Genomic DNA, 15243 nt, shown 5'->3' on the forward strand with positions numbered 1-15243 from the left:
CAAACTATTCCCACTCTGATCAGATTTTCTCTTCAAACCCCAGTGGGAAGAGGACTAACTTGGAGTACTCAACCATATAAACCGTAGGTGCAGTGACACACATGGGTAGATATACTTATGGGTATATAATAGATACTCGGGGTACATGGTCATTGAGCCCGCCCTCTCATTCCTTGTCACATGTCACTGTACTGTTTGTAGACATCTCTGTCTCCATTGCTAGATTATAAAAATCTTTGAGTATGGGGGCTGTGTCTCATCCATCTTTTCATTCCTCCTGTATAATATCTAACACAGTGCTGGGCACATAGCAAATACTTAAGTGTTTCCTAAAACTTTAAAACATGACTAAATAATCCATTCATAAATAGCCTGTAAGAAGGGCTCTCCTGAAAGAAAATTCTACAGCCTCATTTGGAAAGCCACTCCAATGATGGCAACACTCTTACGAAGGTCTTGCTGTAAAACATCATTCCTTTCTAATTTGGGCCAATTCTTGAGTTTCATCCTCAATGAAGAGTGAGAACATTTCATCACATTTCCAAAGAAGGCCTTTGTGTACACTTTGAAGATCATTTCTGGGTCACTCCTAGCTTTCTTTCCTTTCAGTGGCAAAGAACTTCATCTTCTCACCTTTCCTCAAAGAAGCCATTTATTTGCTCCCTGGATTCATTCCAAAACCTCCATGGTGGAGGCCAGCAATCTTGTAGACCAGAAACAAGGTCAAAGATTCCTGACGGGCTTCATGAACAGTACTCAGAATGGAAGCAGGCTCTCTTTCTCAGTCTGCTTGTTTTCCAGCCAATTCAAATGTGCACGTGTGTGCGTGCACACATATGTGCATATATATTCTCACAAATACTGAAACTTTTTAACAAGCTCAAAGAACAAATACTGTCTTATTGGGTGAGTTTGTCAACTGCCTTCTCTGCTTCACCAACAGCCCAATCTTCCCCATCAAATGTGACAGATCGATTTTTTTTTTTTTTTTTTTTTTTTAGTGAAAGCTTTTCTCCATATTTTTGTAAATAATATGACAAAGAAATTAGCAATTTTTTTTTTTTTGGTATTTCACTATCTTCTTCAAAGGCATCACACAGACTGTGAAACAGCACCAAGAAATTTCATCGCTCCAATGTATCAAGAATTCAAATATCAATAAATCACTGATAATTCTATAAATAATGAGACTCTGGTTTTGGGGTTTTTTTGGTTTTTGGTTTTGTTTTGTTTTGTTTTGACGGAGTCTTGCTCTGTCACCTAGGCTGGAGTGCCGTGGAGCAATCTTGGCTCACTGCAACCTCCACCGCCTAGGTTCAAAAAATTCTCCTGCCTCAGCCTCCCAAGTAGCTGGGATTACAGGCACACACCACTATGCTTGGCAAATTTCTTTGTATTTTTAGTAGAGTTGGGGTTTCACCACGTTAGCCAGGCTGGTTTCGAACTCCTGACTTCAAATGATCCTCCCACCTTAGTCTCCCAAAGTGCTGGGATTACAGGCATGAGCCACTGTGACCCGCCCAAGGCTCTGTTAACATAAGCAGCTGTTATGCTTTCATAAAAAATATTTTTTGGCATTTGGGTGAAAATTTCAATTTTATCCCAAAGTTACTGTTAAACTGCATTTGCAATCATTGTCTTTATCTCATCAAAGAAATGTAAATCCCTCAGTGATTTTTATTGTAGCCAATACAGAAGTCTGTATGATGTCATTTGAATGAGATCATGTGTAGGATACTTACTGAGTTGTAAAGTGCTCATAAAAATTAAGTACTATTTTTGTACTGAAAAACAAGAAGATTGTATATATAACACAATTACAATTAACTCCAGAATTTAAATTAGACTATTTAATCAAAGCAATGAATTCCCATTTCATAGATGAAATGTATTTATTCAAAAAAACCTACTTTGCTTTAAATTATTCCCAAAATTATTTAGCATGCAATACTTTTAACATTTTTCAAGCCAGCACATAGCAGCACGCTTTACAAGAACTTACATATATATCATCTCAATCAGTTATGGGCATAAATTGAGAAAAGAATAATAATATTAGAATATTATTTTGTTTGTGCTTGGAAGGAAGAATAAAGCATTAGTGCAGTTATGTAGATGAACTCAAAAGTTTTAGTCAAACAGTTTATAGAACGAACTGCTGTGTAATTAGTATTTCCAAGAATTTGCAACATTGAAACACCACTAAAAATAGGCACCTACAAAATAAACACCAGCAAGACCTCAAACAGTTGCATAACAGAAAGATGTTTTAAGATAAACAATGTTTGCCCTATCAAATACACAATATAAGTACTGCAAATGGGATAGAATTCACTTTTAGAATGAATTCGGAATCCAAAATGTATTTATTTCCATAATGTACATGCTTAGTGCTCACTGAATTAAAGGGTAGTCAAAATTTCCGCTTCTGCAGAAAGTGAAATTCTGCATAATAAATATCATCTAAATATGCTTTACAGACCCTTTTAGGAGAGGTCTGAGTCCAATTTTGAGGCTAAAGCCCATTCCTTGTTGATATGTTTAAACTGATGATAATCACTAAAGAAACACCAGAGCTGCCATCATAGGTTAGAAAACACATTACACAATACTGAGTAACCTAGAGGGAAAAGAACTTCTCAAGGTCACTTCAGCAGCTCACAGGAAGACCTGGGATAAAAGCCTCTTGGTGCGATGACCAATGTCTTCCTAGGTCACCCGAAACCTAGGACACACCCTGACAATTTCTGTTCCAAAGAAAGATCAAGGTGACTCCCTTTTGCATGATCTCTCTAGCACCCAGCAGCCAGGGGTGGTTTCATTAACAGCACATGCACAGTTGGAAAACTGAGGACCAATTTCTTGTGCCAAGGTGAAAGGCACCTAAGCATCCAGCGTTACCAGCGATCCCGATCCCGAGCACAGACAACTCGCACTAGAACCACGCAGGAGAAAGCAAGCACTAGGAAAACAAACACGACGTGAAGGCGCACCCAGACTGGGAGCTGAGTGCTGGCCTTCGTTAATTCCTATTTAACCAGATACGGCTGTCTTTCCCTAATTAAGCGAATCCAAGAAACGGTCCTAAAGTGAGACTAAACTTTCTGCTCAAAGTGTCTTTCTTTTGACCGCAGCTTGACGATCTCTCCCAAGATCCAGACAGATAAGAGTATTCAAATTAGGACAAAACAGAAGAAACCACTAACTCAACTCGAATCAAACCAGGTCGCCGGCCCCGAGGGGTCTGGTTACTCTAGGCCGAGTTATACGACTTAAAGACATTTCTCCACGCACCAAAGGTGCAACCAGACATATTTCCAGCTCTCAAATTCAACGTCCCTGACTTAAGCCAGGTCCCCGCCGAAATGTCCACACACATGCACAAACTAACTTCCCGGGGCGGTGCGGAGACGCCGGGAAGCGAAGACTTCAAGAGCCCAGGCTAGAGGGAGAGGGACTGAGTCCGAGCACCGGCCGAGGCCGGGAAGGGACGCGCGCGGGCTGGACCCGCAGCTCCCGCACGTGGGGGCCACGACCGGCTCCAGGACCCCGCGCCACGCGCTCGGCCTCCTCCCCATCCTGCTCTCCCTCCTCCTTCTCTTACCTGTCTGAGGATGAAGCTGGTCGAAGTGGTGCTGCCATCGGATCTTTTCAACCTGCTCCTCCGGGTTGTGGTGCCTCGGGCCACCTGGACTCGACACACGGGGCCAGAGAGAAGCCGGTGAGGACCGCAGCGCAGAGCCGGGCGACCACCCCCGGCTGGAGTCTGCCTCCGGACCCGCTCCCCGGGGTCCCCCAGAGCCCGCACCCAAGTCTCCTCCGCGACTCCCAAATTCAGCCCCCATCCCCACCCACCCACTCCAAGCCTCGACGGCTGAAAAGATGCTCCAGAAGAGCAGCCCGCAAGCACCCACCACATCCATTAACAAAGACTCTCAGGGTGCGGGGTCCGAGTCCCCGGCATCCGCTGGGGGAGGCTGCGGGCTCCGGAGCGGGAGCGCAGAGACCTGAAGGAGGGTGAGGAGGAGGAGGAAGAGAAGGAGGAGAAAGAGGAGGAGCGGGAGGAGAAAGGGACGTGGAGGAGGGGTGGGGGAAGCGGGGCCGCCGACTCCCGGGACTGGGGCCCCGCACGCCGGGCACAAAGGCGGGGCGCTCTCGGGCGGCAGAGGAGGTGTGAGGAAGAGGAGGAAGAGGAGGAGGGGGAGGAGGGGGCGGTACCTGCGAGGTGGGGGAGTGCGGCCCGTCCGCGGTCCCATTCTTGGCGTAGGAGGAGGAGGACATGGTTCAGAGCCGCCGCATGGCCAGCCAGTGCGCGGTGGGCGGAGGGCGCTGGCCCCCTAGGCTGGGCTGCGGACGGAGTGGGAGGGAGCAGGACTTCCCCACCCGGCTCCAGGACCCGCGCCGGCGCCCAGGCTCCCTTCCCGCACTTCGGGGAGCGCGGCACCTTAAAGGGACCGAGGCGCTTCCCCCGCGCTTGCGGCGGGGTCCCGGGGAGGGGGCTTCTCGGAAACTCGCCTACCCGAGCGGATTGGGAGAAGCGCTCTCCCACCTAGCGAGCGCTTTACATCAGAGCTTCCAGAGGATGAAGGGAGGGGGAAATCTGGGATGGGGGTGGCAGGATTAAAATAGTCTGCACAGTTTAAAATGAGACAAAGGTGGCACGGTTCATGAATCAGGACTTGGGGAGGGAAGCTGGTGCAGTGTGGCGGGAGTGGGAAGAACCGAGCGGGTGTGTGTGTGTGTTTGCTGCACTGGAATTTTAAAAGGGCAAGAGCAGAGCCACCTTCCGCGACTTCACTGATCAGCCTACTGTGTAAGGCATGAGGTTTTGTGGCTTGCTTTTCGTCCGCGTCTTTGTATTGCTTTGGCAATTCCATCCTTAGAGCTGCGAGTCACACACATCCACGCAGCCGTGGGAAACCCAGCCAGCCTGAGTCTGACGGGAGATGCTGCCCCGCCAAAGACCAGTATGTCCTAAGGAGTTTTGAAGGTCATATTAGACCTGCTAAGAAGCAAGAGTTGGTCACTGTGCCTCCCATTTCTTTGCGGATGGATGTTTTCAAGGGGAGAAATTCATCCTTGCAACCATACACACCGTTTGCCATTGCTTTCCTCCTGTAAATCCATACAAGAGATTAATTTGTGATCGAATTAAAAGAGAGGAATTGCGGAGAGGAAGAATAAGTGCGAGGTATTGTACAGAGGAATAAGAAGAGGGAAGAAAAATATATGCAAATTCAAAAATAAAGAGACTCCGTTTAAATGAAAATATACATACTATCTCAAATCGCTAAATCAGCTTGCATTCCAGGACTTTATGTTTATAGACACAACTACCATGCTTGTTTTAACAATTGTTTGGCTTTATTCAGGTCCCGGTTATATCTTACCATCCACCAGACACTTCCTTTCCATTCCTAATCCCGTCACTTAATCCAAACTTCTGTAACAATCTTATTAACTAGTATCCTTGCCTCCAGGCTTTCTAGTGCATGTGCACATATGCACACATACACACGCAGAGATTTCATTCCCTCTACACACTACAGGCAAAACCGTTTTCCTAAAATATCCTGCCCAAGTCACTCTTCTCTAAGATAAAGTCCAAACTCCATGGTCGGACAACTCAGCCTCTCTTGCATTTCTGATCACTCTCCATCTCATTTCTCCATCTTGATCTCTCTATACAAACCTTCCAGCAAGTAGGCAGGTCTAGTCATCATTAGCCAAGTATTCCAAATACAATCACACTCGAGCACCTCTGCTTTGGAATGCCTCCTTGGAATATGCCCTCCCAACAACCTACACACCCGGCTGAATCCTACCTTTCCTCTAAATGGGACTCAGCTCACTCTTCCTCCACAGAAATCCTCTCTGACCACTCCAGTCCCAGATAATTCTTGTGCTTCTGAAAAACTGGAGCATGTATTCTCTGGGAACTTAGCATAGGCTGCCTTAGTTTATTAGTTTGTTAGTTCTGTTGTTGTGAAAATCTCCTAATTTTCAGGACAGATTTTTAGCTATTCTATTCCTATTCCAATTCCTTCCATATAGTAGATACTCCATGAATTTATGGGGAATGGTAGGTCTAACCATGCAGGACTCCCTGCTTTAGTTACTGTCAACCCAATCTGTATTTAGTTCTGAGCCATTTTGATAGCTGATATGTGTGTGCATATTAAATTACTGTGTGAGCACTGGACTTTGAATTGTGTGGTTTTCCACTGTCCACAGTCTCACTGACTTTGAGTTACTGAAACAGAACCCACAGAGGCATAACAGCATGAGAAGCTCTGTACACTCAGCTCAAAGCAAAACTGGTGAACATTATAAAACATATATATACAACCATTTAAATTTCTAAAAATGGTCCTAAAGGTGCACCACAAATGAAGGAACATTCACTCAAGAAAACCTACTGAAACCCAGTAAGAAAAGTGAGCTTGAGGTATCTGATCCAAGACCCACTCACTCTCTTCCTGCTTCCAGCTCAGAGAGGGAAACTCCACGCTATACTGGTGCAGCCAAGAACACAGGGCTCCCTCACCTCTTCAGCTCCCAGTTGGAGGGTCAGCTTCCTAGGAGGGACAAAACATCAGCATTTGTCATCCTCCCCCAAGCTACCTGTTGTTGAGACTAAGTTCTAAGCAAGAATGGCAGAGGTGAGGGCTCCCTTCTTCTGCCCAGCTGTACCTGGAGGCTGTACCTTGGCCACAGCAGCACTGAGTATACTCTGGCCTTGATCACCTTTGCTCCAGGCTCATCGAGAAGGAAGTCAGGAAACGTGGGACTGCTTCTGCCCGCTACCAGAAACACTCAGCATCTAACGTGGTGATGTCACTCAGAGAAAGGTGCATCATTTTCCCTGCCTCCAACACCAGAGTGGAAATGTTGAAGCCTGAACTTACATCAAGGATCCCTAACCCCCAGGCCACAGACTAGTACCAGTCTGTGGCCTGTTAGGAACTGGGCCACACAGCAGGAGGTGAGCAGTGGGGCAAGTGAGCATTACGGCCTGAGCTTCGCCTCCCATCAGATCAGGGGCAGTAATACATTCTCATAGAAGCGCAAACTCTATTGTGAACTGCACATGCACGGGATCTAGGTTGCGGGCTTCTTATGAGAATCTAATGCCTGATGATCTGTCACTATCCCCCATCACCCCCAGATGAGACCATCTAGTTGCAGGAAAACAAGCTCAAGGTTCCCACTGATTCTACATTATGGTGACTATATAATAATAATAGAAATAAAGTGCACAATAAATGTAATGTACTTGAATCATCCCCAAACCATCCCCCATCCCCGTCCCATGGAAAAATTATCTTCCACGAAACCAGTCCCTAGTGCCAAAAAGGTTGGGGATTGCTGCCTTACGTCATAATAAAAATTAACTCAAAATTAATCAAAGACTTAAAAGAGTTAAAAATATAAAACTATTAGAAGATAAGGGTAAATATTCATGACCTTAGATTTGGCAATAAATTCTTCGACATGACACCAAAAGCATGAGTAGAAAAAGAAAAAAATGTTAGACAAGGATGGTGGTGTGTCTGTGGTCCCAGCTAACTAAGAGGCTGAGGTGGGAGAATCGCTTAAGCCCAGGACGTCGAGGCTTCAGTGAGCTGTGATCACGCCACTGTACTCCAGTGTGGGCACCACAGCGAGACTCCATCTCTGGCTCAAGCAATACCTCAGTCTTCTGAGTAGCTGAGAACACAGGTGGGCACTGCTGCCATGTGTAGCTATTTTTTATTTTCTGAGTAGCTGAGACCACAGGTGGGCACTACCATGCCTAGCTAATTTTTGATTTTTTATAGTATTGGAGTCTCCTTATGTTGTCCAGGCTGGTCTTGAATTCCTGGGCTCAAGCCATCCTCCCACCTTGCCCACCCAAAGTACTGGGATTACAGGTGTGAGCCACTGCACCCTGCCACATTGTATACTTTCAGCAGGTGAATTGAATGGTATGTGAATTATATGTCAATAAAGCTATTTTTTTAATCTTCAGATCTTACAGAAAAATTAACTCAAAATGGATTACAGACCTAAGTGTAAATGCAAAACTACAAAACTTCTAGGGGAAAACAGAAGAGAAAATCTCCACGAGTCTGAGTTTGGTGTTGAGATTTTACCCCACCACCAAAAGCATGATGCAATAAAATAAAAATTGATGTTCTGGGCTTAATTAAAATTAAAACTTTCTGCTCTGTGAAAAACTCTGTTAAGATAATAAAAAGACAAAGAACTTGTAAATAAAATATATAAATAAATCTTAAAACTCAACTATAACAGGCCAGGCATGGTGGCTCACGCCTGTAATCCCAGCATTTTGGGAGGCCAAGGCAGGCGGATCACAAGGTCAGGAGATTGAGACCATCCTGGCTAACACAGTGAAACCCCGTCTCTACTAAAAATACAAAAAATTAGCCGGGCGTGGTGGCAGGCACCTGTAGTCACAGCTATTGGGGAGGCTGAGGCAGGAGAATGTCATGAAGCTGGGAGGCGAAGTTTGCAGCCTGGGCAACAGAGCGAGACTCTGTCTCAAAAAAAAAGAAAAAAAAAAAGAAAAACACTCAACATTTATAATAAACAACTCAAATAAAAAATGGACAAAAGTAGCAGGGTGTTGTGGCTCACGCCTGTAACCCCAGCACTTTGGGAGGCTGAGGAGAGAATTGCCGAAGAAACCGGGAGATCAAGACCATTCTGAGCAACAAAGCAGGACCTCATCTCTACAAAAAATTTTAAAAAAAATTAGCCATGCGCAGTGGGTGGCATGCCCCTGTAATCCTAGCTACTTGGGAGGCTGAGGTGGGAGGATCCCTTGAGCCCAGGGGTTTGAGGCTGCCGGGAGCCATCATCTCACTACTGTACTCCAGCCTAAGACACAGACCCATCTCTAAAATTTGGAAAAAAAAAATTATTTAAATTAACAAAAGATTTGAATGGATACTTTACCAAAGAAGACCCATAGATAGCAAATAGGTACATGACAAGATGCTCAACATCATTTACTTTAGGGGAAATGCAGATTAAAACAACAATGCAATGCCACCATACACCTAAAAGGGTGACTAAACATAAAAATGATAATAGCAATAGCTAGTAAGGATAAGGAGCAACAGGAACTCTCATTCATTGCTGATGGAAATGCTAAATGGTACAGCCACTTAGGAACATACTTCAGCAGTTTCTTGGCAGTTTCTTAACAAGCTAAACCATCTTATACAATCCAGCAATCGAGAACCTATGTATTTATGCAACTGATCTGAAAATTTGCATCCACACAAAGACCAGCATGCAAATGTTTAATAGGTTTATTCATAATAACCCAAAACTGGAAGCAACCAAGGTGTCCATTAATGGGTGAATGAATAAACAAAGCATGGTCTAATCATATGATAAAACAATAAAATACTATTCAGCTATCAAGTCATAAAAAAATGGATAAAACTTAAATGCATATTAGTAAATGAAAAAAGCCAGTCTGAGGCTATATACTATTTGGGATTCTAGAAAAGGCAAAGCTATAAAGATAATAAACAGATCAGTGGTTCTGGAGGGGGTGATGAAGACGACAGGTTGAATAGGTGGAGCGTGGGGAGGTTTTAAGGGTGATGAAACTGTTCTGTATGATACTGTAATGATGGAATCCTAACATAGATCTGTCAAAACCTATAGAACTTCACAGCATAAAGTAAGCCTTAATGTGTGTGAATTAATAAGAAAATCATTGAGGATGTTGAGAGATCAGGATGGAATGCAGAATGTGACAAAGGAATATAACTGTATTACAAATACATTAAACAATGTCACTGAAGAATATGGAGGAAAGGGGTGCTGGCGTAAGTAACCCTGGAAATGAGTGGGCCTTGTAAGACTAAAAGAACTGTGCATAAGCATTGTACTACAGTTAATACATTGTTTCTGAGGAGTGTGGGTTAACTATTCTGAAATCAATATATGTATACACTGGAACTGAACAATTCATTACATAGATGGCAAATGATGGGGGCCAGGTTTTCCACTGTTGGAGTGGAAGTTTACATAGATGCAAAGAGAGGAGACTGGAATGATCCATATGGTAATGGACTGGAGTCAGAGAATCTGCATGAATTCGAGGGTAACTTAATAGATACAGATGGCTATATACAGAAATATTTATAGGGCCCCATGCCATGGGTCACACCTGTAATCCCAGGACTTTGGGAGGCTGAGACAGGAGGATCACTTGAGCCCAGGAATTCAAGGCCAGCCTGGACAACACAGTTAAACCCATCCCTACAAAAAACTTCTTTTCTAAATTACCAGGGCATGGTGGTGTGTGTCTGTAATCCCAGCAAATTGGGAGGCTGAGGTGAGAGGATCACTAGAGCCTGGGAGGTTGAGGTTGCAGTGAGCTGTGACTATGCCACTGCACTCCAGCCTGGGCAACAGAGTGAGACCCTGTCTCAAAAAAAAAAAAATAACTTTTAAAAAGAAATATTTGCCGGGCACGGTAGCTAGCACTTTGGGAGGCTGAGGCGGGTGGATCACCTTAGGTCAGCAGTTGGAGACCAGCCAACATGGTGAAACCACGTCTCTACTAAAAATACAAAAATTAGCTGGGCGTGGTGGCTCATGCCTGTAATCATAGCTATTTGGGAGGCTGAGACACAAGAATCACTTGAACCCAGGAGGTAGAGATTGCAGTCAGTCAAGATCATGCCACTGTACTCCATCCAGCCTAGGCAACAGAGTGAGACTCGGTCTCAAAAAAAAAAAAAAAAAAAAAGCCGGGCGCGGTGGCTCACGCCTGTAATCCTAGCACTTTGGGAGGCCGAGACAGGCGGATCACAAGGTCAGGAGATCGAGACCATCCTCGCTAACATGGTCAAACCCTGTCCCTACTAAAAATACAAAAAAAAATTAGCTGGGCATGGTGGTGGGTGCCTGTAGTCCCAGCTACTCGGGAGGCTGAGGCAGGAGAATGGCGCGAACCCAGGAGGTGGAGCTTGCAGTGAGCCGAGATCAAGCCACTGCACTCCAGCCTGGGTGACAGAGCGAGACTCCATCTCAAAAAAAAAAAAAAACAAAAAAGAAAAAAAAGAAAAGAAATATTTACAGATAGCTGTATATACATGAGTTAGTATACATATATATTTTTTCTTGCTTTTAGCTGAGGGCCTAGAAGCAATGACCCCTTAGTAGCAACAAACACATCTAGTACCAAGATGTTGGTTTCCAAGACCATCCTGTAATAGAAGAAATCAGGGCAACCTTGGACAAATAGCTAATTCTAGGACTGGGGCAGGAAATATACAAGAGGAGTCTGGAGTATCCTATAGTGCCAGAAAGTAAGGTAAGTGCCTTAAAAAAGAACTCCAAAATCAAAACCACAATGATGGTGTATGTCAAAGGGCAATAGGAGCAAATTGAAGGAGCTCCCAATGGCCAAAGTTTGAATAATTTGAGTAATAAAAGTAGTATTGAAATAAAGCCCAAAGTATAAAATAAATACCCATGAGTTCATAGTGATAAAAATAAATTATCAAACAAACAAATACGTGGGAGAAAAGAGACAAACCTCCCATGTGGAAAATTCCACATAATTTATGTAGAAACTCTACCCTCAAGAAAGAGAAGAATAACTTCTCACCCCGTAAAGTGTGGGCTGCATATAGTGACTTCCCTCCAAAGAGTACAGCAGGAAAGCGGGGAGTGCAGAAACTCCACAAACGCTGCCTGAGCCAGGTGATCAAGGTCAACGTCAACAGCAATGTCGGGGTGATAGCATGTGCCCTCGATAGAATGCGACGAGAATGGTACTTCTGGGGTGAAAACCCACAACCTCAGTCTAATCATGAGGAAAATGTCAGACAAATCCCAATTGAGAACATTCTACAAAATATATGACTAGTACTCCTCAAAACTGTCAAGGTCATCAAAAACAAGGAAAGTCTGTGCAACTGTCAGAGCCAAAAGGAGCCTAAGGGGACATGACTAAATGTGATGTATATCCTGGATGGGATCCTGGAACAGAAAAAGGACATTAGGTAAAAGCTACAAAAACCTGAATACAGTATGAAATTTAATTAATAATAATGTATAATATTGGCCCATTAATTGTGACAAATTTACCATGAGAAAGTGTTAATAATCAAGGAAACTAGGTGTAGAATTCTCTGTACTAACTTAGCAATTGTTTGTGAATAAATCTAAAACTACTCCAAAACAAAAATTTATTTTTAAAACTTCTAAAATTTTAGAGCTGGAAGGGAATTTAGTAACTGTTTAGAACAAACTCCACATTTAGCAAATTAAGAAGCTGAGCTCAAGAGAATGAACTGTTCAAGAGCAAGTGACTGCTATTAGACTCTGCTTCTTTCCTAAACATTCATCACTGCTGAATCACTTTGTCAGCTACAGATTCTCTCTTCATAAACTTTATTGTCACTTAATAAATACTTTTGTTAAGTGCTTCCTAAAGTCAAAGTCTTGTCCAAAGAGCTGTTTAAAAAAAAGAAATGATTTGCAGAACTCACGGAGCTCAGGAATATAAGATGACAATGTGTTTCTTAATTAAAAATTTTTTTTTTTTTTGGGGGGGCAGAGTTTCACTCTTGTTGCCCAGGCTGGAGTGCAATGGCACGATCTCGGCTCACTGCAACCTCCGCCTCCCAGGTTCAAGCAATTCTCCTGCCTCAGCCTCCCTAGTAGCTGGGATTATAGGCATGTGCCACCAGGCCCAGCTAATTTTGTATTTTTAGTAGAGATGGGGTTTCTCCATGTTGGTCAGGCTCGTCTCGAACTCCCAACCTCAGGTGATCCACCCGCCTCGGCCTCCCAAAGTGCTGGGATTACAGGCGTGAGCCGCTGCGCCCGGCCTTCTTAATTAAAAATTAAATCGGCTGGACGCGGTGGCTCACGCCTGTAATCCCAGCACTTTGGGAGGCCGAGATGGGCAGATCACCTGAGGGCAGGAGTTGGAGACCATCCTGGCCAACATGGCGAAACCCCGTCTCTACTAAAAATACAAAAAATTAGCTAGGCGTGGTGATGGGTGCCTGTAATCCCAGCTACTCAGGAGGCTGAAGCAGAAGAATCGCTTGAACCCAGGAGGCGGAGGTTGCAGTGAGCCAAGATGGTCCCACTGCACTCCAGCCTGGGCGACAGAGGAAGACGCTGTCTCAAAACAAAAAAAAACAAACAAACAAAAAATTAAGTTAAAACACATTTTGTCTAGGGTCCATGCATATCTAGAGTGTTGTATTTTTAATCTAGGAGCATACAAAAATCACAATAATGGCACATGTGCTTAGATATAGATTTGTGTAATTAACCTCTTATTTATGCCCAACTAACCATGGCATCAAGTTTCAGAGTTTTCATCTTACAGGATCTGTTTTCTCTTGTTCTAAAGAATATCTCCAGAATTACCTCTCCCCCGTCCCCAGTGTTCTGGTCCAAGCTGAAAATCTGTTCAAAAGGCACATAAGCCATGTACTTTCAGGATATTAAAGGTTAAGTTTTCAAGAACTGGATTTAAAATGTTTACTTTCCTAACCCTAAAAAATTTATATGCTATAAAACCCAGTGAATCCTGGGCATGGTGGTGTGTGCCTGTAGTCCCAGCTACTTGAGAGGCTGAGGATCTCTTGAACCCAGGTGTTCAAGGCTACAGTGAGCTATGGTTGTGCCACTGCACTCCAGCCTGGGTGACAGAGTGAGACCTGGTCTTTAGAAAAAAACAAAAACACAAACAGAAAACCAACAGCAACAAGGAAAAGTGAAAATGCTATTCTCTTGGTACAATTTGTTGCTGTTGTTGTTTAGACAGGGCCTCACTCTGTCGCCCATGGAAGAGTGCAGTGGTGCAATCATGGCTCACTGCAGCCTCAATTTCCTGGACACAAACCATCTTCCCACCTCAGCCTTCTAAGTAGCTGGGACTACAGGTGTGCACCACCACACCTAACTAATTTTTTAATTTTTGTAGAGATAGGTCTCACTGTGTTGCCCAAGCTGGTCTCGAACTCCTGGCCTCAAGTGATCCTCCTGCCTCAGCCTCCCAAAGGCTGGATATGTGAGCCACCACATCCAGCCATACAACTTTGAAAGGTACAAATGGTTCCAATTGGTAATGGAAATAAAATCCAAAATCTAAGTTGTAAGTATAGTCACTGTGAAGATGAATCATACACATCTTTTAAGTTGTGAATTATATTAAGATTCTACCTACTAGCTAATTTAAATTTACATTTTAAAACCTACATTTATTTTACCAGGCCTATTTGCCATCTTTGCTATGGTAACAACTCTAAAATCTCAGTGGATTACACCACCATATAGCCTGTTTCGCTGGTCCACGGTGTAGCTCTGTTCCCCTTGTCTTCCCACTCCCAGGCTCAGGTTGAAGAAGCAGCCACAATCTGGAACATACTGGCTCTGAAGAGAGCAGAAGCTAGAGAGCTACAGGAAGCTCATGATGCCTCTTGAGCTTCTGCTTAGATGTGGGCATCTGTTGCATCTGCTCATCATATCCCTTTGGTCAACGCATGACATAGACATACAACCAATTCCAAAATCACTGAATGAGGACATGATACTCCAGAAGTCAAGTGCATGGGCAAATACAAACAGTCCTCTTACAGAAAAAGGGGAGAGTAAAACACTGCAAACAATAGTACAGTCTTCCACCCGAAGGATTACCTGCTTAAAACAGACAACTATAAAATATAATCACCTATCTTTCGTCTTCATTCTGCCATTTTGGGTAGTTGTCATAAATTATAAAAAGTTTTCTATAAAGTTTAAAGGAAGTATTCTTCTAAAGGTGCTGAAATATGTAGGCTCCAAATATTAAAATTCTTGTCCTATTTTGCTATGATATAGCTTTCTGTCACATATCAGAAAGAAATGTTCACTGTGCTTCTGCCTCTGCTGCAATCTCTGGACTCAGAATGGAGAAAGGAGCATTATTTGATGAGCACTAGAGACACGATATTTATTTATTTTTATTTTTTTGAGACAGAGTCTTGTCCAGACTGGAGTGCAGTGGCACTATCATGGTTCACTGCAGCCTTAACCTCTCAGGCTCAAGTGATCCTCCCACTTCATCCTCCCAAGTAGCTGGCACTACAGCTATGCCACCAGACCTGGCTAATTTTTTTTCTTTTTTTTAATATCCCTATGTTGCCCAGGTTGGTCTTGAACTCCTGGGCTCAAGGGATCTTCCTTGACCTCTCAAAGTGCTGGGAT

The 15243-nt window shown here is 43.8% G+C and overlaps 1 protein-coding gene across 4 annotated transcripts in view; it reads right to left on the bottom strand.

Annotated features, from left to right (window-relative positions):
• The window catches only part of CACNB4 (calcium voltage-gated channel auxiliary subunit beta 4), a 268744-nt gene extending 264176 nt beyond the window's left edge, over positions 1–4568 (bottom strand). For 2 of the 4 annotated variants that reach the window (XR_012421105.1, XM_005573185.4), the window contains exons 1-2: positions 4219–4568; positions 3605–3688 (exon numbers count right to left, since the gene is read on the bottom strand). Coding sequence is in view for 2 of the 4 variants with exons in the window: in XM_005573185.4 (XP_005573242.1) it covers positions 3605–3688; positions 4219–4281 (147 nt within the window). In the remaining 2 variants the exon portion in view is untranslated. Of the gene's footprint in view, positions 1–3604; positions 3689–3914; positions 4041–4218 lie in introns of those variants that run through there. The other 2 variants (XM_005573186.4, XM_074009118.1) reach the window with 1 other exon arrangement.
• Between the last annotated feature and the right edge of the window lie 10675 nt (positions 4569–15243).

Source organism: Macaca fascicularis, chromosome 12 (assembly GCF_037993035.2).
Source record: "Macaca fascicularis isolate 582-1 chromosome 12, T2T-MFA8v1.1".
In the NCBI taxonomy this organism is placed as follows: domain Eukaryota; kingdom Metazoa; phylum Chordata; class Mammalia; order Primates; family Cercopithecidae; genus Macaca; species Macaca fascicularis.